The sequence below is a fragment of the Kogia breviceps genome, chromosome 19, assembly GCF_026419965.1.
Source record: "Kogia breviceps isolate mKogBre1 chromosome 19, mKogBre1 haplotype 1, whole genome shotgun sequence".
NCBI lineage: Eukaryota > Metazoa > Chordata > Mammalia > Artiodactyla > Physeteridae > Kogia > Kogia breviceps.
The window spans coordinates 12,694,952-12,716,767 of NC_081328.1; the positions used below are offsets into that span (position 1 = coordinate 12,694,952).

Sequence of the window (21,816 nt, forward strand, 5' to 3'; positions counted from 1 at the left end):
AGTCTGTAAACCTCATGAAGCTTGTTTGTAAAGTTGTGGTGCATTTTTCTGGGGAGAGTCATGTCTCTCATCAGTTCTTCAAAGGAATCCCATGCACCGTCCTGCCCCCGCCCCACAAAAAAAAAATTAAGAACCAGTGATTTGAAGGAAATCATAGTCTTTAGCACAGTAAATAATCTTCATTTCATGTTTGGTCGTAAATAGGCAGTGACTTATTTTTCATTCACTGATGTATATAGCTTTCTGAGTCCAGGAGCCCCCAAACGTCCAATGTGTAATAGCTTGCATGAGTTTGAAGAGCGGAAAACACTTGAACCTGAGAGTGGAAAATGGAGGCGCTCACTGACCAAGAGGACAGAGATTACCTGTAGTTGGGAAAGAGACTGGATTACAGGCCGGTCAGTGGGTGGCTGCGCCGCCTCCCCTCGCCCTCTGCCCCTGGGGACGTTAGGAACCTGGAAGAAAGCAGCGCCGAGGACCGAGACGTCACGTTCTGTGCTAGATAAACGCGACGCGCCGGGGAGGGGCGAGGCGGCGGTTTCCGCCGGAAGACGGCCCCTCCAGGCCGACCTCGCGCGGGGCACGCTGGGAGCCGCCTGGGCGGTGTCTGGGCCTCGGCGCGCCCCGGCCGTCGGGCGGGGCAGTGTTGTATCGGGGTCTGGTGACACGAGGACACGCCTCTCTTACGTCTCCGTCCCCTAGGCCCCTTTCCCCTCAGCCTTTCACCGTTTCGCGCTCCTCGGAGAGTTCCGCCTCTTCTCCCGAGCCCGCCACCCAGAGCTCTTCGTGCGCTCAGACCCCGCCTCTTGCGGAAGCCGAGGCGGAGGGCCGAAATCCGGAAGAAAAACAATCGGGAGAGGGAGCTGGCCGGGGGCACCTGCTGCCCGAGGGGGGCCGATCGGGCCAGGACAGGCTGCGGCGGGGAGACCCGAGCCGGCCGGGCCACCGCGTGGGGACGATGGCGGCCATGAACCCACAGACCGAGCTGAGAGTCAGGACGCTCAGGTGAGGAAGGCGACTGCGGGCAGGCCGGCCTGCTCGGGGCGGGATCACTGCCTCCGACCCAATCGGGGCTGCGGGGCTGGGGCCGAACCAGACTGGGAGAGAAGGGGCCAGACCTACAGGGCTGCTTCTAGTTCAGAGGCCTCTCACATTCTCCCAGGCCAGTATCGAGAGGGCTGTGTTGGGCTTGAACCCCGCGCCCCCTCCAAACTCAGGCCACCAAGTTCTTTCCCACTTGGATGCCCCAAGCAGGTGGCCCAGTTGGGTTCTGGAGGAGGCAGCAGTGTTGGGCTGTTTGAAGTTAAAAACATTAACGAAGCATTCTCCCCTTAGCTCTAGAGTAGAAACCTTGTTCTTTGGATCAGCACATACATCATGGGGCCTGCCTGACCCTGTTGTGACCTCCTGAAACCCAAAATCAGATTTAGATAAGATCCTTTAGTGAAGTGATAATAGCCTGGTCTCATGCTTGTTCTTTAACGAGGAACAACGCTAATCACCAACTTAGTGCCGGTCACGATGCAAGGATTTGCTGCTAATCGTGGGACCTAAAAGTGGGAACAAGAAATCCCGGCTTTGGCTCTCCATCCACTTAGAGCAGGTCCCTGGGAAAACAAGGAGCCTTAGAGTAAAAGAGCTGCCTCTTAATCCTCCGTTGGACAGCAGGGGGAGACCGTAAACAAACGAAGCACGGAACCTCTGGCTGAGTGCCTGGGAAGGTGGTTATTGTATTGTTTTGTAGATGTTCATATGGAGGGGCAGGAAGTTGTTTTAAGCTGGCCAAGAATTTCTTCAGTTTGTGCTCTTTAGAACATGGACCTCTAAGAACAGGGTCTGGTGAAGAAAATATGTTTGAGGACATCCTGCCCTTTTCTTCCTCCCTCTGCCCCCCATTCTACATCTTCCACTGTTAACAGGTCCTCCTCCTTACTGTGTGCCTAGGACTTACCTGAGGCTTGGTGGTTCTTCTTGGCCTCTGCAGGGTTTGTAGCCCCTGCCTGTTCTGTACTCAGCACAATCTGGTGGCTTCCTGGGAGCATTACTGTAACTATTCAAATGAAGAGATTTGCAAGTCTCTCCATCCCCTGAGCTGCTGATTAGATCTGTTGTTTCCCTAGGGTTTATGTGAAGCTGAGGTGGATGTTATCCAACTGATGACTTTTCCCAAAAGAGGGTAGAGTCTTGAGAGAGATGTTGAGAAAGCTGTTATTTAGAATCTTCTTAGGCTCTTCTGAAATGCTTGGCAGAATTGGTTGTGCTCCAGAGATGAGTGAGGAAGGAAATGCGGTGCTGTTATCTGTTATTTTTGAAATTCCCCTGTCTTGCAGTACTAAGGCCTCTCACAAGGTGAAAACTGAACCTCCAGAATCTTTCTGGTGGTTGTAGGATCCTGTGGATTGAAGAGTGGGGGTGGAAAATTGCTGACTGAGCCATAGATGAAGGGCTGGTGGAATTAATAAATTCCTGACGGTCCACCCCATCCACACCCCTTTCCTTGCCTGACTCCGAAACCTTCAGCCCCGCTTTGGCAGCTCTCCTAGTGTCAGCAGCACTAGTGCTGCCAGGTGTAGGGAGCTGTGCGCCTGCACGGAGGAGCCAATCCAGGGTGGGAATTTCCTGCTTCGGGGACAGAGGTGAAGATGAAGGGCTTGTAGTTCAGTGGCCTTATTCCCTCCACCGGATGCAGAAACACACGTTTCCCATTCTGACTACAGCGGACTGTGGTGCAGCCGCTAGCAGGCACAGCCCCCTGTCTGTTAGCTGGATGAGGGCTCATCCTCCTTCCTCCATGGCTTCCCTTCTCAGCGTACATGTCGTGACATGGAACGTGGCCTCTGCAGCACCCCCTCCAGACCTCAGTGATCTGCTTCAGCTGAACAACCTGAACCTGGATCTGGACGTGTATGTCATTGGGTAGGTGTCTGCAGGGCCCGTCACGCATCCCTATATCTGAGATCAGGTAAGCCTGACCAGTCCCAAGTTGTCCCTGTGGGGAACCGCTGTAACCTGTACGCCCTCACTCTGGAGTCTGAAGGCCAGGAGCTTTCAGCCTGCATCAGGGCCAGGCAGCGTCTGTCGTCCTAGATCAGCAATGGCAAGGGGTTGGCAGTCAACAGCCAGGGAAGGGAGAGACGATGGTCATGAGAGCCCAAGGCTGGAAAGTCGGCTGAGGGCAGCGCTAAATGTCTGTGGCAGAGGCAGTGCCCTCCAGGCCCGGGGGAAGCCTCTCACCTGGGCTGGGCAGTTTGCAGGAAATGAACTGTGGGATCATGAGCCTCCTTTCCGACACTGCCTTTGAAGACCCATGGAGCAGTTTCCTCATGGATGTGCTTTCCCCTCTGAGCTTCGTCAAGGTAACTTACAAGTTCATGGGCAATTGGGAAATGTGTCTCACCTCTTATCACTAATCACTAATCCCTAGTCCTTTGGTCTCCCACTCCAGCTTTCATGCTGTTTCCCTTTTATTTAAAGGCCCAAACCTCACTTGCATGTGGCTCCCTGGGGCTCCTGCCTGCCTTATGTGTTCAGAGGTAGCTGGAGCTGAGCTGGAACCCCAAGGGCTAGTTTAACACCATGGTATTTTTCAGGTTAAGAGAATTCCTTGGGGAGGTGCAGCAGGGCTTAGTAACACCTCAGTGCCTACCCCACCCCCTGCCTCCAATCTCTACTCTCAAGCCCAGCCTGAAATCTCGGAGCATAATAACTGCCACCATCTATCAAGTGCTTACTTGGTGTTAAGCATTACAAGCAAACTCTTTATATACATTATTTAAAAATCTTAACTCTTTTGAAATATGGGTATTATATAGGTAAAACTAAGACTCAGAGGTTTCACAGGATATCTGGGGTTCAGATCCAGATCTTTCAAACTTCATAAGCCATGTTCTTGGCTACTGTACTTTACTGCTGTACTGATGATCTCTAAGGCTGACAGGTATCCCACGACTTGCCTGCTGGTATCAGAGGGTATCCTCTGATCATAAGGGATATGCACCTCAAATTCTCAGGGGCGAAGAGGTTAGGAGAGGGGACACAGGTGTGGAGGAAAAAGGTTCTCAGTCTGTAGGGCCAGTATTCTTTGGGGAATCTTTAGACCATAGGAGCATCTACAGGAAGGCTCTAGATTACTGGATCTCACCTTTCTGCCCTGCACAGCCAAGGGATGAAACACACTCCCACTCAAAATTCCTCCAAGAAGAAATGCTTCCTGGAAATACCAGAATTCCTTTCTTCCCTTCCCTGGGTGACTGGATTTCCTCAGAATTAATTCTGTTACCCTGATTTGCCTAAGTGTGCTGAAGCAAGAGCTGTGAGTACTCCCGAGGAGGGCAGAGCCAAGGAGGACGGCAGACAAGGTTTGGTCCTGCTGCTGAGGCTAAAAAATGCCAGCCCCCAAGCCTTTGGCTCCCTCCACATCACACTCGGGCCTCTTGCTGCAGACTTGAAGCTGGACCTTCTCGGAGGGCAGAACCGCTTCTCTCTCACCACTCACTCCCTTTCCAAGACTGGAGGCCTCCTTGTACCTTGGCTAACTGGCAAGGAATTGGCAGGATGGAATTGAGCCAAGGCAGTGAGCTCATCTTGCGGCATGGACACAGCTCATTCTATCCATGCGGCCTCCCGAGGTTGGGAGAGCAGCCTGAGGGCCTGGCACCCAAAGCAGATGACCTTTCTTCCCCGGCCGAGAGTGGAGGTGAAGGGCGAGCCCTGCCTGCAGCCTATTCCTTAGCCAGAAGTTGCCAGCCACGGGTTGAGAAGCCTGGGGCTGACCCCCTTGGCCGGCTCCTAGGCTCCCAGCCACCTCCCTCTAGTCCCTTCCTTAGCTCCTCCTACTTCATTTCCTCCACTGGAACTTCCCCCGTGAGCCTTGAGCCTCCTGCCTTTCCCCACAGCCCCACCCCCACCTCCATCCTCCCTGCACCACGCCCCCTTCCCTGCGGCTTCACGAAGTGGGCTGGTGCCTTTGTGGTAGAGCCCATTGCCCCAACCCGCTCTATGGGTTCAGATTCAGCTTGAAACTTCCTGAATCTTTATCAGCTCCCTGGGAGTCAGTCCCTCTTAGTCCAGCCCTTCGCCCACTTCCATTGTCATATTTGCATGCGAAGGGGAGAGACTGAGACCGGGGGTGGAGAGTGAGGCGGGGGACACATCTGTAGCAACCTCTGCCGAACCCTAGTTTCTCACACCTCCCTCCCTCGGTCTTGGATTTGGGGTTCCCCCTGCTTTGACTCCTCCACCGTCCCAGAGCTCCTGGCCTGTGGGATCAAGTTTCATAATTCCTGGAAGGCCCCAGTATACACTCCCCACCCGGGGATTTCCTCCTTGGCCTCTGCACCTCATGCTCCGGAAATAGCTACTCGCGTGGTGGGTGTAGACAGCCTGCAGCTGAGAGAGAGGATCACTGGCCCATTCCCACCCCACCTCCACGGCCACAGAGAGCAGGGATCTTGGCAGTCCTGGTCCTTTGAATATCCAGGTAGTCCTACTGGTTCCTTAGTCTCCTTGAGCCTCGGTCCTTCATGTGCAGAACAGGGATGGTGCTGCCTTGAAGGGTTAGCTAGAAGATTAAATGCGCGAGGCAGTGTGTCAGTGGACCGTAGCTACTCTCCCCAGTCTGTGAACACACGTCCTCTGCGCTCGCTCTCATCGCCTCTGCGTGGCCTTCATACACACCAACTGCCCAACAGTCTATATTATTTTTCAGTAGCATTTTCTTAATTTTTTTCCACTGAGCTATAACGTATACAGAAATTAAGTGTACAGTTTGTTGGATTTTCTTTTTTTTTTTTTTTGGCCACGCCACGCAGCATGTGGAATCTTTGTTCCTTGACCAGGGTTGGAACCCGTGCCCCCTGCAGTGGAAGCGCAGAGTCTTAACCACTGGACCACCAGGGAAGTTCCCAGGTGGATTTTTATATGTATATGCAGAACATGTTACCCCTGGTCAAATCAAGATACAGAACATTTTCAGCACCCTAGAAGGCTCTCTCATGCTTCTTCCCTGCATTTACTTTCAAGAATCCCTAAACCAAAAAAATAATAGCTGCCAGTTAATCCAGCATCTTTGAGATAGGTTCCTGCTTTATTAATGAGAAAATAGGCTGAGACTTGCCCAATATCAAATACTAAGAGCCCGAGCTGGGATTTGCACCCAGATCTGGCCCTTTAGCCACTGTCCCGTAGAGCATCTGTGATGTTCTTTGAGCCCCGGCGCGCAGTACCCATGGAAACTCAGGAGGGCACTGAGGAGAAGAGCACCTGACTGTGCCAGGGCCAGGGCCGAAGAGTCGGTGCCTTCCTGATGGCAGGGGGTCCCCGGCAGCCTTGTCTTCTCTGCCCTCCACCCCCAAGCCCAGGAGCAGAAACTGTAACTTGCTTAGCTTCCAGAATGCATCATTTGGCAGCTGAGACTCCATCTGCACTGAGATGCCATAGACCCCTGGGGCAGGACATCCATGTGGATCAGGGCTCTCTAGAGCGCCCAGCACAGGGCCTCGAGGGACACGAATGACCATTGCCCCTCTGTCCTGCAGGTCTCCAGTGTCCGCATGCAGGGGCTCCTCTTACTGATCTTTGCCAAGTATCAGCATTTGCCCTTTATCCAGATCCTCTCTACTAAAGCCACCCCCACTGGCCTCTTCGGGTACTGGGTAAGGACTGAGCTGTTGTCTGAGTCAGGAGCTGGGGGGCCGTCTCCCTGGGATGGGCAGGGCTGGGGGCTTTAGAGCTGGGCAAATGAAAAAGGGGGTGAAATGAATCTTGGCACTCTGTCCAGGCCAGTGCCCTGCATAGCTGTCTTTCTGCCTCAGGGGGGCTTAGCATCCCTAGGGTGGCAGGTGGATGAGCTGGGCTCTGTGGATGGAGAGGCCACTCTGGGAGCTGAGTGTCTGACTCTGGGAGATCCCACAGGAGGTGAGACCATCCGCCCTCAGGTCTAGGATGGGAAAAGAGAGGTGTGTCCCCAGTAGAATGGCTTCCCACCCTTCTGCCCACCTACCAGGGGAACAAAGGGGGCGTCAACATCTTCCTGAAGTTTTACGGCTACTATGTCAGCATCATCAACTGCCACCTGCCCCCCCACATGGCCAACAATGACCAGCGGCTGGAGCACTTTGACCGGATCCTGGAGATGCAGAATTTTGAGGCACAGGATATCCCCAACATCCTGGACCACGAGTGAGCATGCCGTTGTGAACTGCCGCCCCTGCCCTCTCCCCCAGGCCAGCCCAGGCAAGCGTGCTCTGCCTGGTCACTGCTCCCCAGCCAGAGGCAGGCCGCCCCATCTCCCACCCTCTCCCAGCCTCTTCCCTGACACCCCATCTGCTCTCCTCTGCAGCTTTGCCTACCTGAGGTCTGGAACACCTTCCCTTTCCCTGGCCCCTCTGCCCTGCCTAGAAACTCTGGGCACTTCCAAACATCCCAGGTCAAGAACCCTGTGGTTCCTGAGGTCCCCGGAAGGGCTGGTTCTCAGCCTTGCCTGGTGCCCAGTTGAGGACGGAGGGCTAGAGCCTGCTCCATATTTGCCGCGTGCCCCTTGGGGCTCATCTCTTTAGCTTAAATGGTGGCGGGGTGGGGGCCGTGAGAACAGTCCCGTTGGGCCTGCTCTCGTCTTCACCTGATTGTCACCTACCCCTCGAGCTTTCTGCTCTCCAGCAGCCCTGCAGTGAGTGGTCAGAACCCCTGTGGTCCTGCCTTCTCTGACCTCGTCATAAACCTTCAGGCCTACTGCTTTCCTTTCTTTCTGAAGCCTCATTCTTTGGTTTGGAGACATGAACTTTCGGATTGAGGACTTTGGGTTGCACTTTGTTCGGGAATCCATAAAAAATCAGTGCTACAGCGACCTGTGGGAGAAGGATCAGGTATCTGATGAGCGGAGGGCCCCGAAGGGTGGTCTGAGCCCGTGGTGGGTGGAGGTTAACATGAGATGTGGGGAGGTTCTCTAGTGCCTGTTCTCCTTTCCCAGGCCACCCGAGTCCCTGTTCCCAGGCAGGGTGGGGTCTAATAGGGCTTCACCTCTGTGGGTAGGGCAGCCAGTCCTGTCCGGCCGCCCAGGTCTCCAGCTGGAGGAGCAAGGACGCAGCCACTGGGTGTGCATGAGATTAGGGCGTGAGAAGGGCTTCGGCCTGCTGTGGTCCTGCACCATCGCCAGCCCTCTTGTGACCCTGTTGTCTTTCCCACCCCCAGCCTGGCTTGCCTCCTAGAGGATGAGATACCACCCCTTTGGGGGACCCTGGCGACCCCAGCCTCCCCTCTGACACACGTCCGCTGGTGGCTGCCAGGGACATGGAATTCAGAGCCTGGTCCCTATAGTCCAAGAACTGGGAAAAGGCAGGCAGCTGCCTCCCCTGGGACCATGGGGTAATGTTTGCAGAAGGATCCAGCTGATCTCCCGGGGGTGAGGGTGGCGGGGGCAGGGGTGCCAAGGATGCCGCTGGGGCAGTGAGGAGGTGGAGTGGCCGGGTTTGACTGTTGCCCCACTGTGATGGCACGTGCCAGCCCTTGACTGGAGCGTGGTGCTGGGCCGTTGGGGCAGGGCTGCTGGGAGATGGGACTGTGCCTTTCCCTCCAGCTCAGCATTGCCAAGAGACACGACCCGCTGCTCCGGGAGTTCCAGGAGGGCCCCCTGCTCTTCCCGCCCACCTACAAGTTTGATAAGAACTCCAACAACTATGACAGCAGGTGAGGGGGCTCCACCAGGAGAGGATCAGCCTGTCGCAGATCTGGGCCTGGGAAGTCAGATCGTGCTGGCCCTGGTGGCAGTGGGAGCTGCCGGCGAATAGAAGCGCCGGGGAAGCAGGAATAGATCCAGCCCTCACCTCCCAGGGGCGGCCCCACCCGCCCCTTCATGAGATGCTGACCGTGGGAGCTGTCCCACATTGTCCACACAGGGAGCAGGAAGGGGAGACGCGGTGCTGGCGGGAATAGGGCTTGGGGGCAGGGCAGGTGGAGCCAGCGGGGAGGGAAGACAGTTGATTGCTGACTTGAGGGGTCTGTACTTCAGCATTCTGGGAACCCCTGCCCCAGAATGCTGTCCCTGTTGTCCCCGTTCCCCAGGGCTTTCTGATCCTACCCAGACATGGGGGCAGAAAGCTCGGCTCAGCCAGTTACTGGTATTACATAGCCCTGCCCCAGCTGTGAGTGGGTCGGGTACTGTTTAGGAAGGTGAAGTAGTAGTTGTCAGGGGGGCAGTTAATGGGGAACAATGTAGAGATAGTGCATCTGGTAGCTAGAAGCACATCTCTGTCCTTCAACAACTGTATGACCTTGGACATGGTATTTAAGTCTCAATTTTGTCATCTATAAAACGGGGATGGTAACAATACCTATTTCACGGGGCTGAAGATTAAATGAGACCTTGCATGTGCTCAGACCAGTGTCTGGCACCCGGTAAGCGTTGTGATAACTACTGTTATTTTTTATTTTATTTTATTATTTATTTCTTTATAAATTTATTTATTATTTATTTTTGGCTGTGTTGGGTCTTCGTTGCTGTGCACAGGCTTTCTCTAGTTGCAGTGAGCGGGGGGCTACTCTTCGTTGCGGTCTATGTGCGGGCTTCTCATTGCGGTGGCATCTCTTGTTGCAGAGCACGGGCTCTAGGGGCTCAGGCTTCAGTAGTTGTGGCACGTGGGCTCAGTAGTTGTGGCTCGTGGGCTCTAGAGCACAGGCTCAGTAGTTGTGCTGCACAGGCTTAGTTGCTCCACGGCATGTGGGATCTTTCCGGACCAGGGCTCGAACCCGTGTCCCCTGCATTGGCAGGCGGATTCTTAACCACTGCACCACCAGGGAAGTCCCTGTTGTTATTTTTAGATTCATGTCTTCAGGTGGCAGTTTTACTGAAAACTTTCTCAGAAGCTGAGAAAGGGCCAAGTGACCACCAAAACCTTAGGCTTAGGCAGAGGGGCAAAAGTAGCTCTGGCAAGAGACCCCTGGCCCAATTTAGGGCAAGGATCCCCATCTCTTTGAAGAAAAAGACCCCCCTACATGTTATGAGGCGCTTTGTTTCAGCTGGAGCAGCTCCTTCATGTTTTCCCTTAGCAGGACTGTCTCATGAGGGAGGTAGGAGGTGCCTCCAGGGCGGCCCAGGCCTCTGGGATTTAACAGGTGAGTAGGTATGTCCACAGCCAGCCTGGGGTGAGAGGAAGAGCTGCTGGCCCAGTGCTGGAAGCCACGTGGCAGAGCCATGATGTCCCCACCAAGCAAGGGGGAGAGCATGAGCCATTTCAGGTGTGTGGAGCAAGACAGAGTGGGTTCACAGCCAGGGCAGTGCACACAAGAAGAGGCCACAAGCACTGGAAACAGGGTCCAGCCTGAGCTACAATATAAGCCAGAAAGAAGGGAGGAGGTCAGGCTCCAGCTGGCCTGCTGGCCAGGTCTACAGCTGACAGTCTCCCCAGCCATCCATTGGAAATGAGGGTCCAGTGGACTCATTGTGGAAATTGTCAGGCCTCCGTGGGACAGGCTGGGGCCTTGGGGGCTGGGACCCTCTACCTTGACTTCAGAACCTCACTTGCCAGCAGGAGGAGAGCTGCTGACAGACCGTGTGGCCAGGTGTCCCTCTGCCCACAGCCCTGGTATGGGAGGGAAACCAGCGGGAGACTGGAAGTTACTGACATGGCCTAGAGAGGCCAGAGGTGTTCAGGGTCTTACCCAGCTGGCTCAGCTAGTGATGGCGGAGCTGGGGCTCAGACCCAGTTCTCTGGACTGTGTTGCCCATGATGCCTTCCTCTAGCCCACAGTGCCTCTGGGTTCACAGCCAGTCTTGCCAGCAGCAGCAGAAAGGAGGGCAGGATTGGGGCAGCAAAGGCTTGCTGAGGAGAAGGCAGATGTTATTTCCACATAATCGGTATAATCCACATTGTGACTGACATTATTGAGTGCTGACCGTGGGCCAGGCATTGTGCAGAGTGCTTTGCCCGCATCACTTCATTCATACTGTATCTTCATTAGGTAGACGCTGTTGATACTGACTTTTTACAAATAAGGAAACTGTGTCTCAGAAGATCTAAGTAAGGTAGTAACAGAGTGAGTGACGGATCAAGAATTTGACCTGGAGTCTGTGTGAATCCAGTTCCCCTTGCCTGGAGCCCAGGAAATGAAGGAATGTCTGGACAGGAACAGGGGCCTTATGGGGAGGCATCATAACTGAAATATTCCCAGCTGGGAGCTCCCGGGGTGGGCAGGGCCTGAGCCCCACATCGTGAACAGAAACGTTCCTGTCTGATCAGTCTGTTATTCATCCTGAAAGCCCAGTTCAGACACCATCTGAACCATCTGAAAAGCCCTTCCTGACCCTTGCCCGTTTCACTGGGAGTTCTCTCCTTCCCTTATGCTGCCTGCAAGCCTTGCACACACCATGCTTTCAGTGTTGCTTTTAAGACACAGCGTGCCTTTCTTGCTGTGCTATGAATGCCCAGTGCACAGAGACTGGATCTGATTTATGACCGTCCCTGGTGTGTAGCATAGTGCCTGGCATATGTTTGAACTGGGAGCCTGAGAGGACAAAAGGAAAAGATAAGGTATTTAAGGAGCAACCAGTCTAGTAGAGGGACCCACCCAGAGTGAGAGAGCCAAATAAACACTCTCAAGTCCAGGAGTTGGCACATAGAAGGTTCCAGAACTCTGTGTGGAAGTGCCGAAGGAGGGTGAAGCAAATGGTGAGGAGGCGGGCAGCTGAAGCCAGGAGGAGTCAATGAGAGTTATTGTCAGGGAGGCAGAAAGGAGCGCAGGCATTCTGATCAGTCAGCAGCGCTGGTGAGAGGCATCTTTAGTGGAGCAGACCCGCTGTACAGAGGGACTGAGCTGCATGCAGGGCATGGTACGGAGCTTTGCCCGGCCTCGGCAGCGTCCCGGAGCCAAGATGTAATGAGAAACGAGGTCAGCTCCATTACACAGGAGGGCGAAAGGGCTGAGGGCAGGAAATCCTATTGAAGTCAGGGATTGCAATGGTTTTGTTACAGTCGACAGGAACCTAGTCTACCTCTCTGCTAGGCAGTGAGCAGAGGATGTTATGAGCAATCTATTCAAGACTCAAGTCCAGAGTTCAGTGAGACACTTAGAAGCCATCTATAGGGAGCCGAAAGGAAAAGTGCTCTCAGACCCAAAAATGGAATACATCACTACTTTTGGGTCAGTACGCTGGATCAAGTTTTCTAGGCTTTTAAGCCAGGAGAATCCTGCAGAGCTACTTGGTTTTAATTTTTAGAAACTAAAGACATACTACAGGCATACCTGGGAGATATTGCAGGTTTGGTTCCAGACCACCGCAGTAAGGCGAATATCACAATAAAGAGAGTCACACAAATGTTTTGGTTTCCTGATACATAAAAAAGTTATGTTTACACTATACTGTAGTCTATTGAGTGTGCAATAGCATTATGTCTAAAAAATATATACATACCTTAATTTTAAAATACTTTATTGGTAAAAAAATGCTAACCATCATCTGAGCCTTCAGCAAGTCATAATTTTTTTTTGCAATAGTAACGTCAAAGATCACAGATCACCATAACAATTACAACAATAATGAAAAAGCTTGAAATATTATAAGAACTACCAAAATGTGACTCAGAGACATGAAGGGAGCAAATGCTGTTTGAAAAATGGTGCTAATGGACTTGCTCGGTGCATGGTTGCCACAAACGTTCAATTTGTAAAAATCACAGTATCGGCGCAGTACAAGAAAAGCGAAGCACAAGGAAACGAGGTGTGCCTGTAATCTCCAGAAATAATTCTCGTACTCAGTCATGACCATTCAGCCAAAAAAAAAAGCATTAGTGATGGGACTTGCCTGGTGACGCAGTGGTTAAGTATCTGCCTGCCAATGCAGGGGACACAGGTTCGAGCCCTGGTCCAGCAAGATGCCACATGCCGCGGAGCGACTAAACCCGTGCGCCACAACTACTGAGCCTGCGCTCTAGAGCCCGCGAGCCACAACTACTGAAGCCCGCGTGCCTAGAGCCCCTGCTCCGCAACGACGAGTAGCTCCTGCTCGCAGCAACAAAGACCCAACATGACCAAAAATAAAATAAATAAGTAAATAAATTTATTTTAAAAGCAAAAAAAAAAAAAAAAAAAAGCATTAGTGAGACCCGGCTCTGGTGACACACACCACTTGCCGTCGGCCACCGCGGGCAAGCTGGAGGAGACGGGAGCAGTGGAAGGAGCACTGACTCTGTAGTCAGCAACGTGGGCGGGCACCCAGCTCCCACCTGCACAGGGTGACCTCGCTCAACTGCAGTGTCCTGGAGAAGAAGGAAAATGTGACCCGTGGCATTCTTCCAGTGTTGGAAGGATTGGAACAGTCTGATGCACAGAAGGACCCCGTGTTTAGTTATTATTAGGAATGGAGAACTGGGGGAAATGTATACTATTTAGTTGGTACAGATTTATTTTGCTTATTTGTTCCTTGTCTTTTGTTTGTTAAATGAGCTCATCAACAACTTTGTCAATCCCATTTAGCAGATCCCCAGTTGCCTGGCGTATAATAAGGGCTCAGTAAAGCTCACTGAAAGAGTGAACAGTACAGGTGCCCAGTGATGAGTGTGGACCAATCCATGGAAAACGAGGAAAGGGAGACAGGCTGAGGTCCCAAGGAGGAAGGAGAGCCAAGCTGAGGTACTGAGGGGGAAGGAGAGTCAGGCTGTGGTCAGGACTTGGGGAGGATCCTGACGGGACAGCAAGTATGGGCTCTTGACCATAATAGGGAAGTGGAGCGGGGGAGGATGCTTTGAAAGGGAGAGTGGTACATTCATGGGGTTCATTACCAAGTTTTAAGAATTGCTAGGCACTGAATGTCCAAGATTGGTTTGGAGATTGAGTGTCTGTTGTCTCTGGGACGGGAATACCACATTCCGATTATCCCCTGAACGCTCCTCGGAAGAGTGAAGGGCTGAAACAACCCAGGAGCCCCGAGCTGAGGTGGTTTAGCCTGTTCCCACTTCTTGACCACTCCCTCGACAATGTCTCTTTGAAGGAAGCGCTGTTATCACCCCATCTGAAGAGTGGAAGCAACTAAGGTTTGGAGTGATGAAGTCACTTGCCCAAGGGCAGAGCTTTTTTTTAAACCAAGTTACTGGTTTGTTGTAAAAGGATATAACTCAGAAGCAGGCAGATGGAGGAGATGTGTAGGACAAGGTATGGGGAAGGGGAAGGAGCTTCCATGCCCTCTCCAAGGGCACCACTCCCCAGATTCACTAACCTGGAACCGCATAGCTCTTAATTAACAAGGGCAGAACCTTCCCCCAACTGGTCTCTGATACTAGAGTCAGAGTTCACCACCGAGGCACCGTTCTGTCTCTATTGCTGGAAAACCATATTGCTATTGAAGTGATGGAAGTATACCAGAAATGTTTGTTTAAAATAGTAAGTGAATAAAGCAGAAGACAAAAATAGAATTTCAAACTGATTATAAGCATATGAAACTGTATATGTTAAGATTAGGTGGGCAGGGCTTCCCTGGTGGCGCAGTGGTTAAGAATCCGCCTGCCAATGCAGGGGACAGGAGTTCGAGCCCTGGTCCGGGAAGATGCCACATGCCGCGAAGCAGCTAAGCCCGTGCGCCACAACTACTGAGCCTGCGCTCTAGAGCCCGCGAGCTACAACTGCTGAAGCCCGCACGCCTAGAGCCTGTGCTCCGCAACAAGAGAAGCCACCGTAATGAGAAGCCTGCGCACCGCAACGAAGAGTGGCCCCCGCTCGCTGCAACTAGAGAAAGTCTGCGCGCAGCAACGAAGACCCAATGCAGCCAAAAATAAATAAAAATAAAATAAATTATTTTTTTAATGATTAAGTAGGCATTTTTTAAAGTATATTTTTCGCTTTTTGTAAACCATTTTATTTATTTATTTATTTTAAGATTTAATTTTATTTATTTTTGGCTGCGTTGGGTCTTTGTTGCTGCGTGCAGGCTTTCTCTAGTTGCGGCGAGCGGGGGCCACTCTTCGTGCGGTGCACAGGCTTCTCATTGCGGTGGCTTCTCTTGTTGCGGAGCACAGGCTCTAGGCGTGCGGGCTTCAGTAGTTGTGGCTCGCGGGCTCTAGAGCGCAGGCTCAGTAGTTGTGGCGCACGGGCTTAGCTGCTCCGCGGCATGTGGGATCTTCGCGGACCAGGGATCAAACCCGTGTCCCCTGCATTGGCAGGAGGATTCTTATCCACTGAGCCACCAGGGAAGTCCCTAGGTGGGCATTTTTGAGGAAGGAGAATGAGCTTGGTTTTTCGTGTTTTTTTTTTAGTTCTTTGGGTTTCATGAGCACTTGTTGAGTACCTACTGCATGCCAGGGTCTGTGCTAACGCTGAGGATACACAGGAGATGCCGAGAGTCCGTCCTTACCTTCCAAGCTCACACGCTAACTGATAGGCTGACTGGGAAACAGTGAACTACAATATACTGTAATAGGAGATGTACTTGTGTAGAATGCTTTGGAAGCTGAGAGGTCAGTGACGGCTTTATGACAAAAACAGCACTGGAACTGGGCCTCTCCCTGTGACAAAGGGAGTTATAGATAGCAAAAGCTGTAAGAATAGAGGCCCAGAGGCTTGAGAGACTCACCATGGTGAGGTGGGTCTGGGCAGAGGAGGGAGATAAGGTAGTACAAGGGGTGTCAGACTCCTGCGCACCTTGAAAGCCACATTTGGAGACTTGAGCTTTATTCTGGAAGCAGTGAAGACTCCTTAAAGGTTTTAAAGCAGCGAATCATCTGACCAGGCTATATGGTCTCTCTTATGCCCGTCAGGGAAGCTGGTGAGTCAAGAACAGGTGGGAGGTCTTTCACTTGACTCTTGAGAACAAAGCATCACAATAGCCAGTGTATGCAGAGAGTTTATGTTGTATGAAGCATGGTGCTAAACATTTTTTGTGTTTCATCTCATTTAATCATCTCAGCAACCCTATGACATAACTACTATTATCTCCATTCTACAGATGAGGAAGCTGAGGCCTAAGGGGTTGGCCTGGTGATTAAGGGCACATGCTCTGTGGTCATGCTGCCTGGCCTTGAGTCCTGGCTCTACCACTCAGTGGCTGTGTGACTTTGGGAAAGTTACTTCCCCTCCAAGACTCATTTTCTCCACTTGTGAAGAGTGAAATAAATAGTTCTGGTTGCCGGCATGTAGTGAGCGTTCCCTAAATGCTTCCCTTTCCTTCCCTAAGGTCAGGTCTTTAGTATGGGGGAAGCCAAATTCCAGCTCAGGTCTGTCTCACTCCAAATTCCAAACCTCAGCTTCTTTGATGTCCTGCTGCTTTTGTTCAAGAAATAAGAAAGGCTTTAAACGGGATGTTTCTGAGTCACAGTTTGATTGTGACCCTCTAGTCTACTGAGGGTCCTTGGCTGAGTCTGACAAAGGCCAGCATACTTTTGGTTCCATTGGACACCCTCCTGCCTGCTGCCATGCTGGTCTCCAGCTCTGGCCCAGGGGGTTCTCGTGACTGCTGACAGGCCCTGGTGTTAGGGAATTCAGCAAGCTCGTGGGTCCCTTCCTGCTCACCTGCCAACCCTTCTCTCCCGATTCTTCCTCTCCTCCCACCCCCAGTGAGAAAAAGCGCAAGCCCGCGTGGACCGACCGCATCCTGTGGAGGCTGAAGCGGCAGCCCCAGGCCGCCATCCACACCCCGACGCTGTCAGCCCCCCACTTCACCCTGTTTCTGAGGAGCTACGTCAGCCACATGCTGTACAGCATCAGTGACCATAAGCCTGTCACTAGCACCTTTGACTTGGAGGTAAATTTCTGGGCTGCCCGGCACTTGGCAGAGGAGCAGCCATGCTGGGCCACATCCCCAGACCCTCCCGCCCTGGGTTCTCATGTCAGCAGATGCCCCAGGGGAGACCTGTGGGAGAACATGATTGCCTTTCCTCCCGGGTCAGGTATCCCAGCTCTTCTTAGGAGCTGTTGATGGCTCTGTCTGTCAAAAATGTGTTCAAACCCTTTGTCAATAGGTTTCCATTTCCTCTTGGTATTGTCCCTTGGGGCTCCTGAGTTCCATTATGCTTATTACCTGCCATGTGAAGTAGGACTTGCTTTCATTTGTCCTACACCTATTGGGCTCAGGTTGCAAAGGGAGCCCCCTCCATCCTTGTATCTTGCCATCTCATGACCAAGGCGGTGTTCACCTCCTTTGAGCTGCTGGCTGCCCTCTTACTGTTTGTCTGTCTTTCTACCACTGTGTCCCTTCACATGCCTATAGCTGTTCTCACCAGAGGCCCCCAAATTGGATTTGGGCCTTTGGGTCAGGAACCATGAAGGGCCTGCGAGCAGCTCCCTGGCTTCTTTCTTCAACCCGCCAGCGGCGCCCCTGATCTCCCGCACCCCGACGTTCCTCAGCACTTGGCTCTCTGCTTGGTTACCCAGCGGCCCCCAGTCTCGCCTCCTGGCAGGGCCAGCCATCCCCGATCAGCCTTTGGCCCTCCTTTCCAGCTGGCCAGCCAAGGTCTGATACTCTAAGGGCAGCCTGGTAGAGTTCACCTGTGGGTGGCCCTCCATCCCTCCCCACTGACCTGACCGTTGCAAGGGCACAGTAAGGACATTCGTCTCGGGGAAGGGAATGATGCTGTGGGACTTCAACCCCTTCCCGCCCGTGTGTAGCTGAAGCCATTGGTATCTGCCCCACTGATCGCCCTGCTGCCTGAGAGCCCGTGCACCAACGAGAGCGACATGCTGATCAGCTACTCCCTGACTGCAGACTTCCTCAGCAGCCCCTGGGACTGGATTGGCCTGTACAAGGTGACGTGGCAGGAGGGCAGGGAGCCCATCAGTCACCCCCCCCCCACCGGTTTATCTATTCTGAGTGCTCATGGGAGTTGGGCACAGAGACTGCAGAGCTACCCTCACCCACCCCAAGGGTCCTTGCCCACCGAGGGGCTAGCAGTGAAGGGGAAGAGGCAGGTGGTATGATGGCCAGCCTTAGAAATGAGACCATCCTCTCAGTAGGGCTTGACATGGGTCCCGTGTCCTCCCAGACCACTGACCACCCGCCCGATTCCCCCCTCCCACAGGTGGGGCTGCGCCACATTAATGACTACGTGTCGTATGTCTGGGTCAGGGACAACCAGGTCTCCTTCAGCGACGGGCTGAACCAGGTACCTGCCCCCTTTCCTGAGATAGGTATTCCACATCTCCAGCAGGCGGGCTTGTCTGACCTCTCCCCTGTCTTCTGGAAGGAGCAGAGAGCTGGATACCTAGTCGCTGAGAGCTGAATGGGGCCTGGGGCCGTGGAGCTGATCCACTTCCGTCTGTCCTTCCCTCCAGGTGTACATCGACATTAGTGACATCCCTGAGACTGAGGATCAGTTTCTCCTTTTTTACTATAGCAACAACCTACATTCTGTGGTGGGGATAAGCAAACCCTTCAAGGTAATGGATGCTGGTGGGTAAGAGGAAGGGTAGCCCGGAAGACTTGAGCCCATCACCAGTTCCCTGAGGCCATGGGCCGAGGAGCCGACCCTACCATGGAGCCGAATCCTTTGGGGGGTGGGGGAGACAGAAGGCATGGAGTGAAGGCTGCCCTCGCCCCTTCCGCTCACTGCTTGTTTTAACCCTGCAGATCCAGCCTCGCTCCTTCTTGGCGGAGGGCCCCCTGGATGAAGCCCAGCCACAGATCTGAGCCAGGATAGAGTGAATCCAGGGTGGAGGCTGGAGCTGGCAGCCGGCTCTGCCTACCACTGCCAGGAGTGCTGGGGGCCCAGCCCGGCCCCCTGAGGAGGCAGCGGTATCCTCCACCTCCCAGGGGGACCTCTAGCCACACTCCTTTGCTCTCTCCAGTCCAGATCTCTGGAATCAGCTCCTTAAGTACAGGTTTTTGTTGATGAGGTGTGAGTGAAACCAGCTAGTTTGTCAACAGTGAAGATCTAGACAGTCCACTGGATGTGGGAAGGACCCTCCGGCCTGCATCTCATTTCTTGATTCCCCCCCGCCGACACTTCCAGTCCCGCCCAAGCAGGCCTGCCAGGCACATGCCCCATCTGGCACAGGCCTGCATTCTTGTCACGCCACCCTGGGCCTTAGGCTGCCTGGGAGGGGGAGATGCTCCCATTTGTACAGGCTGCGGAGACTGGTTGGCCCACATAGCACTGGGTTCCAGGAGCCTTGGCATCTCGTTGCCTGTCCCCCTGAGGGGTGGGCAGAGGATCTGGGATCCCTGCTTTCAGCAGAAGCAGATGACTAAGTAGGCAGGATGGAGGAGCCCTCCTCCCAGGCTCTTCTGTAGGGGTTGTGGGCAGGCTGATGTGTGTCCTTCTGCCAGCAGCACACACACCCCCACCCCCACCCCCGGCTCAAGGAGTCCAGCTCAGGAAGCTCCAGGGTCTGAGCAGAGGATTGGACTCAGGTTCGCTTCTGCTAGTGGGTCAGGCTCCATGCCCCCAACCAGCCCTCTTGTGAAGGGCTGGCAGGTGGTAGAGGACCTACGGCCACAGACTTTTCCAGGGTAGTCCTTGCCCCGTCCAGGTCGTCTTCCCCTACCCTCGCCTGCCATCACAGGCCAGAAACCTGCCCTTTGTCTAGACCACTCTGGGACCTAGAAGTGGGGGCAGGCGGAGAGGAGAGTCAGAATCAAGATGTTGTGGAGAATCTGGCCCGGGGGTCTTCAGAGAGCATTCTCCAGCTGCTGTGTGGACACGCTCCGGCCCCACTCCCACCATTTGCCTCCAGCCACCGTTGACTCTACGGCCTGTTTCCGAGGAGAAGACACCTCAGGGAGCCTGCTCTGTGACTATAAACGCCGAGCCTATGACCTGAGACTGAGGGACACTCCAGTTGTTCTGCATTCCTACTTCACCCTGGGAGCCATCAGGAACTGTCCCTCTGGCTTCTAGCAGGCCGTGGCCGTCTGTGTTCTGTGACTGTTGCGTTGGGGGATAATTAGAAACATGGCTTTTACGCTTGTGACTCCTTCATGATAGTGGAGGGAACGGGCGCACGCTCCTGGGCCCTTGCTAGACTCCAGGACGAGGGCCCTGTTATCCAGACTAGACTATGTATGAGGATGACAGTTGTTGCCCAGATGGGAATGGGATGAGGTTCCGGGATGGTGGCCCTCTGAGTCCCTGGTCCAGGTGGGGCATGTCTCATGCTGTTGGGCACTTCGTTTACTCTGCTGCTGAGCAGGCAGAATGGATTGCTTGGGACTGAACTCTCAGAAAATGTGCATACTCTGCTCTCACCGATTCACCCCTCCTCACCCGGCACTCCCTCACACCTTAGTCTTGAGCCTTGGTCCTGGGTTAAGCTCTCCAAAAATGTCACCATCTCTTCTCTCTGCCCCTCCTCTCCCCCAGATCCCTGTACCCCGAGGTCCCCACGATAACTTCTATCCCTGCCCCCAACACACACATACCTGAGGGACTCTGAACCCTTGAACTCGCCACCTATTTCCTTCTCACGCCCAACCATCGTGGGTGCTGCTACAGAGCACCCTTCATCTGTAGACGGGGAAACCAAAGCCCAGAGGAGTGGCGTGATCCCTCCGAACTTAGCCGGGGAGCTGTGGTGTCATGCAAGACCAGAAACACAGGAATGGGGTCAAGACCTGGGTTCGAATGACAGTTCCACCTCTACCCTACTCTAGGAGTCTCAGTTTCTGTAAAATACAAACAGTGTTCCGGTTCACAAGATTATTGTGAGAGAACAATTACAAAACAAAAATAAAACACTCTATCCAGCTCTTCATTCTGATTGATGTAGCCCTGGGGCTGGACCTCAGGGCTCCTGACTCCCGGGGTCCCCCTGTTTCTCCTGTTTCTGGATCATGCTTGTCCTCTAGGTGCCCACCTCTCCCCTTTGCCCTTAAGTCTTCACACACCCCTACCCCTGCCTCCCATTAGCAGGGAGGTGTGAGTCCAGCAATGATTGAGAGGCGGGAAGGGGAAGGGGGGGGTGCTCTCCCTCCTCTTGGCCCCAGTCAGGATATGGCCGCTCTGGGCCCAGCCCTGACCCGCTGGGTGGAAACAGGAAATATGTGAGACTTGGTGTGCGCTGGGTCTCCGTGCCTGGCTCCACGGCTGATAAGGGCCATTGTGTGGCCGCCGGGGATGATCCTGCCCTGGATAGATGTGCTTCCCGGAGGAAGGAAGGAAGGAAGCTTTGCTGGCCTTTCCTGGGCAGGGGAAGCTGAGGGGAGGGAAGAAAGGGTGCCCAGGGAAAGGTGCCTGCCCGAGGGGGCCGGCGGTGCAGGCCCACTGGACTCCACCCCTCCCCTGCCAGCATCTTCCTCTGGAAAGATCGCTTTCCCCATCCACTTCCCCCTTCGCACTTCCTATAAGGAATGGCCGGAGACCCGAGGGCTCAGTCCCAGGCCAGGAAAGTGTCAGCTGTGATTTAGTAACAATAAAGATAGAAAAACAGGAACATTTGGGGGTGGGGAGCACCTGAGGGTGCTGTGGAAAAGTAAGGGGCAAACAAGATTAAGGCTCCCCAACGCCAAGCCGCCCAGGAGCGAACCTCAAGCATTTGAGGCTCCAGAGGACGGGGGGGGGGGACAGGGGCGTCCTCACAGTGCCCTCCTGCCTCTCCAGCTGACCCCTCTGCCCAGCATGGCCAGTCCCCAGCAGCCTGGCGCCTCAAACTCCACAGCTCACCTGCCGCTGTGGGAGGCAGACAAGCTGGGGGGCACTGCTGCAGGCGGGGCAGTGCCTACTGATGGATCCTCTTGGCTTAGGGAGGATGTACATTCTGACTTGGGGAGTGGTCACTGTGCTCTCCAGCTGATACCAGCGAGAGGGCAGCGGGAGAGGCCTGGCCATGGAGCTGCTGGAGAGAAAGCCCTCCTACCCTTTGACCTGGAGCCCAGGGTCCCCCATGGGTGGCTGCATCAGCTCCTCT

The 21,816-nt window shown here is 53.9% G+C and overlaps 1 protein-coding gene across 3 annotated transcripts; it reads left to right on the forward strand.

Moving 5' to 3' along the window:
* Positions 1-593: 593 nt before the first annotated feature.
* Positions 594-20,658, forward strand: INPP5K (inositol polyphosphate-5-phosphatase K). Of its 3 annotated transcripts, XM_059049048.2 has the most exons (12): positions 594-1,005; positions 2,809-2,916; positions 3,248-3,356; positions 6,537-6,653; positions 7,004-7,179; positions 7,751-7,862; positions 8,573-8,682; positions 16,534-16,720; positions 17,584-17,721; positions 17,994-18,077; positions 18,247-18,351; positions 18,542-20,658. In XM_059049048.2, the coding sequence occupies exons 1-12, from the start codon at positions 959-961 to the stop codon at positions 18,599-18,601; spliced, it is 1,353 nt and encodes a 450-aa protein (XP_058905031.1). In that variant the 5' UTR covers positions 594-958; the 3' UTR covers positions 18,602-20,658. The 3 variants fall into 3 exon arrangements, with proteins under 3 accessions (XP_058905031.1, XP_058905032.1, XP_058905030.1); XM_059049049.2 differs by lacking the exon at positions 17,994-18,077 and having other exon boundaries at positions 623-1,005; XM_059049047.2 differs by lacking the exon at positions 594-1,005 and having other exon boundaries at positions 2,684-2,916.
* Positions 20,659-21,816: the final 1,158 nt, after the last annotated feature.

Excerpts from the sequence above, each read along its gene's own strand:
- INPP5K (XM_059049047.2), top strand. The coding sequence starts at position 2,684 with ATGCAGAAACACACGTTTCCCATTCTGACTACAGCGGACTGTGGTGCA. Across the intron at positions 6,654-7,003 it reads CTGGCCTCTTCGGGTACTGG|GGGAACAAAGGGGGCGTCAA; the intron begins GTAAGGACTGAG and ends CCCACCTACCAG. Across the intron at positions 16,721-17,583 it reads CTAGCACCTTTGACTTGGAG|CTGAAGCCATTGGTATCTGC; the intron begins GTAAATTTCTGG and ends GCCCGTGTGTAG.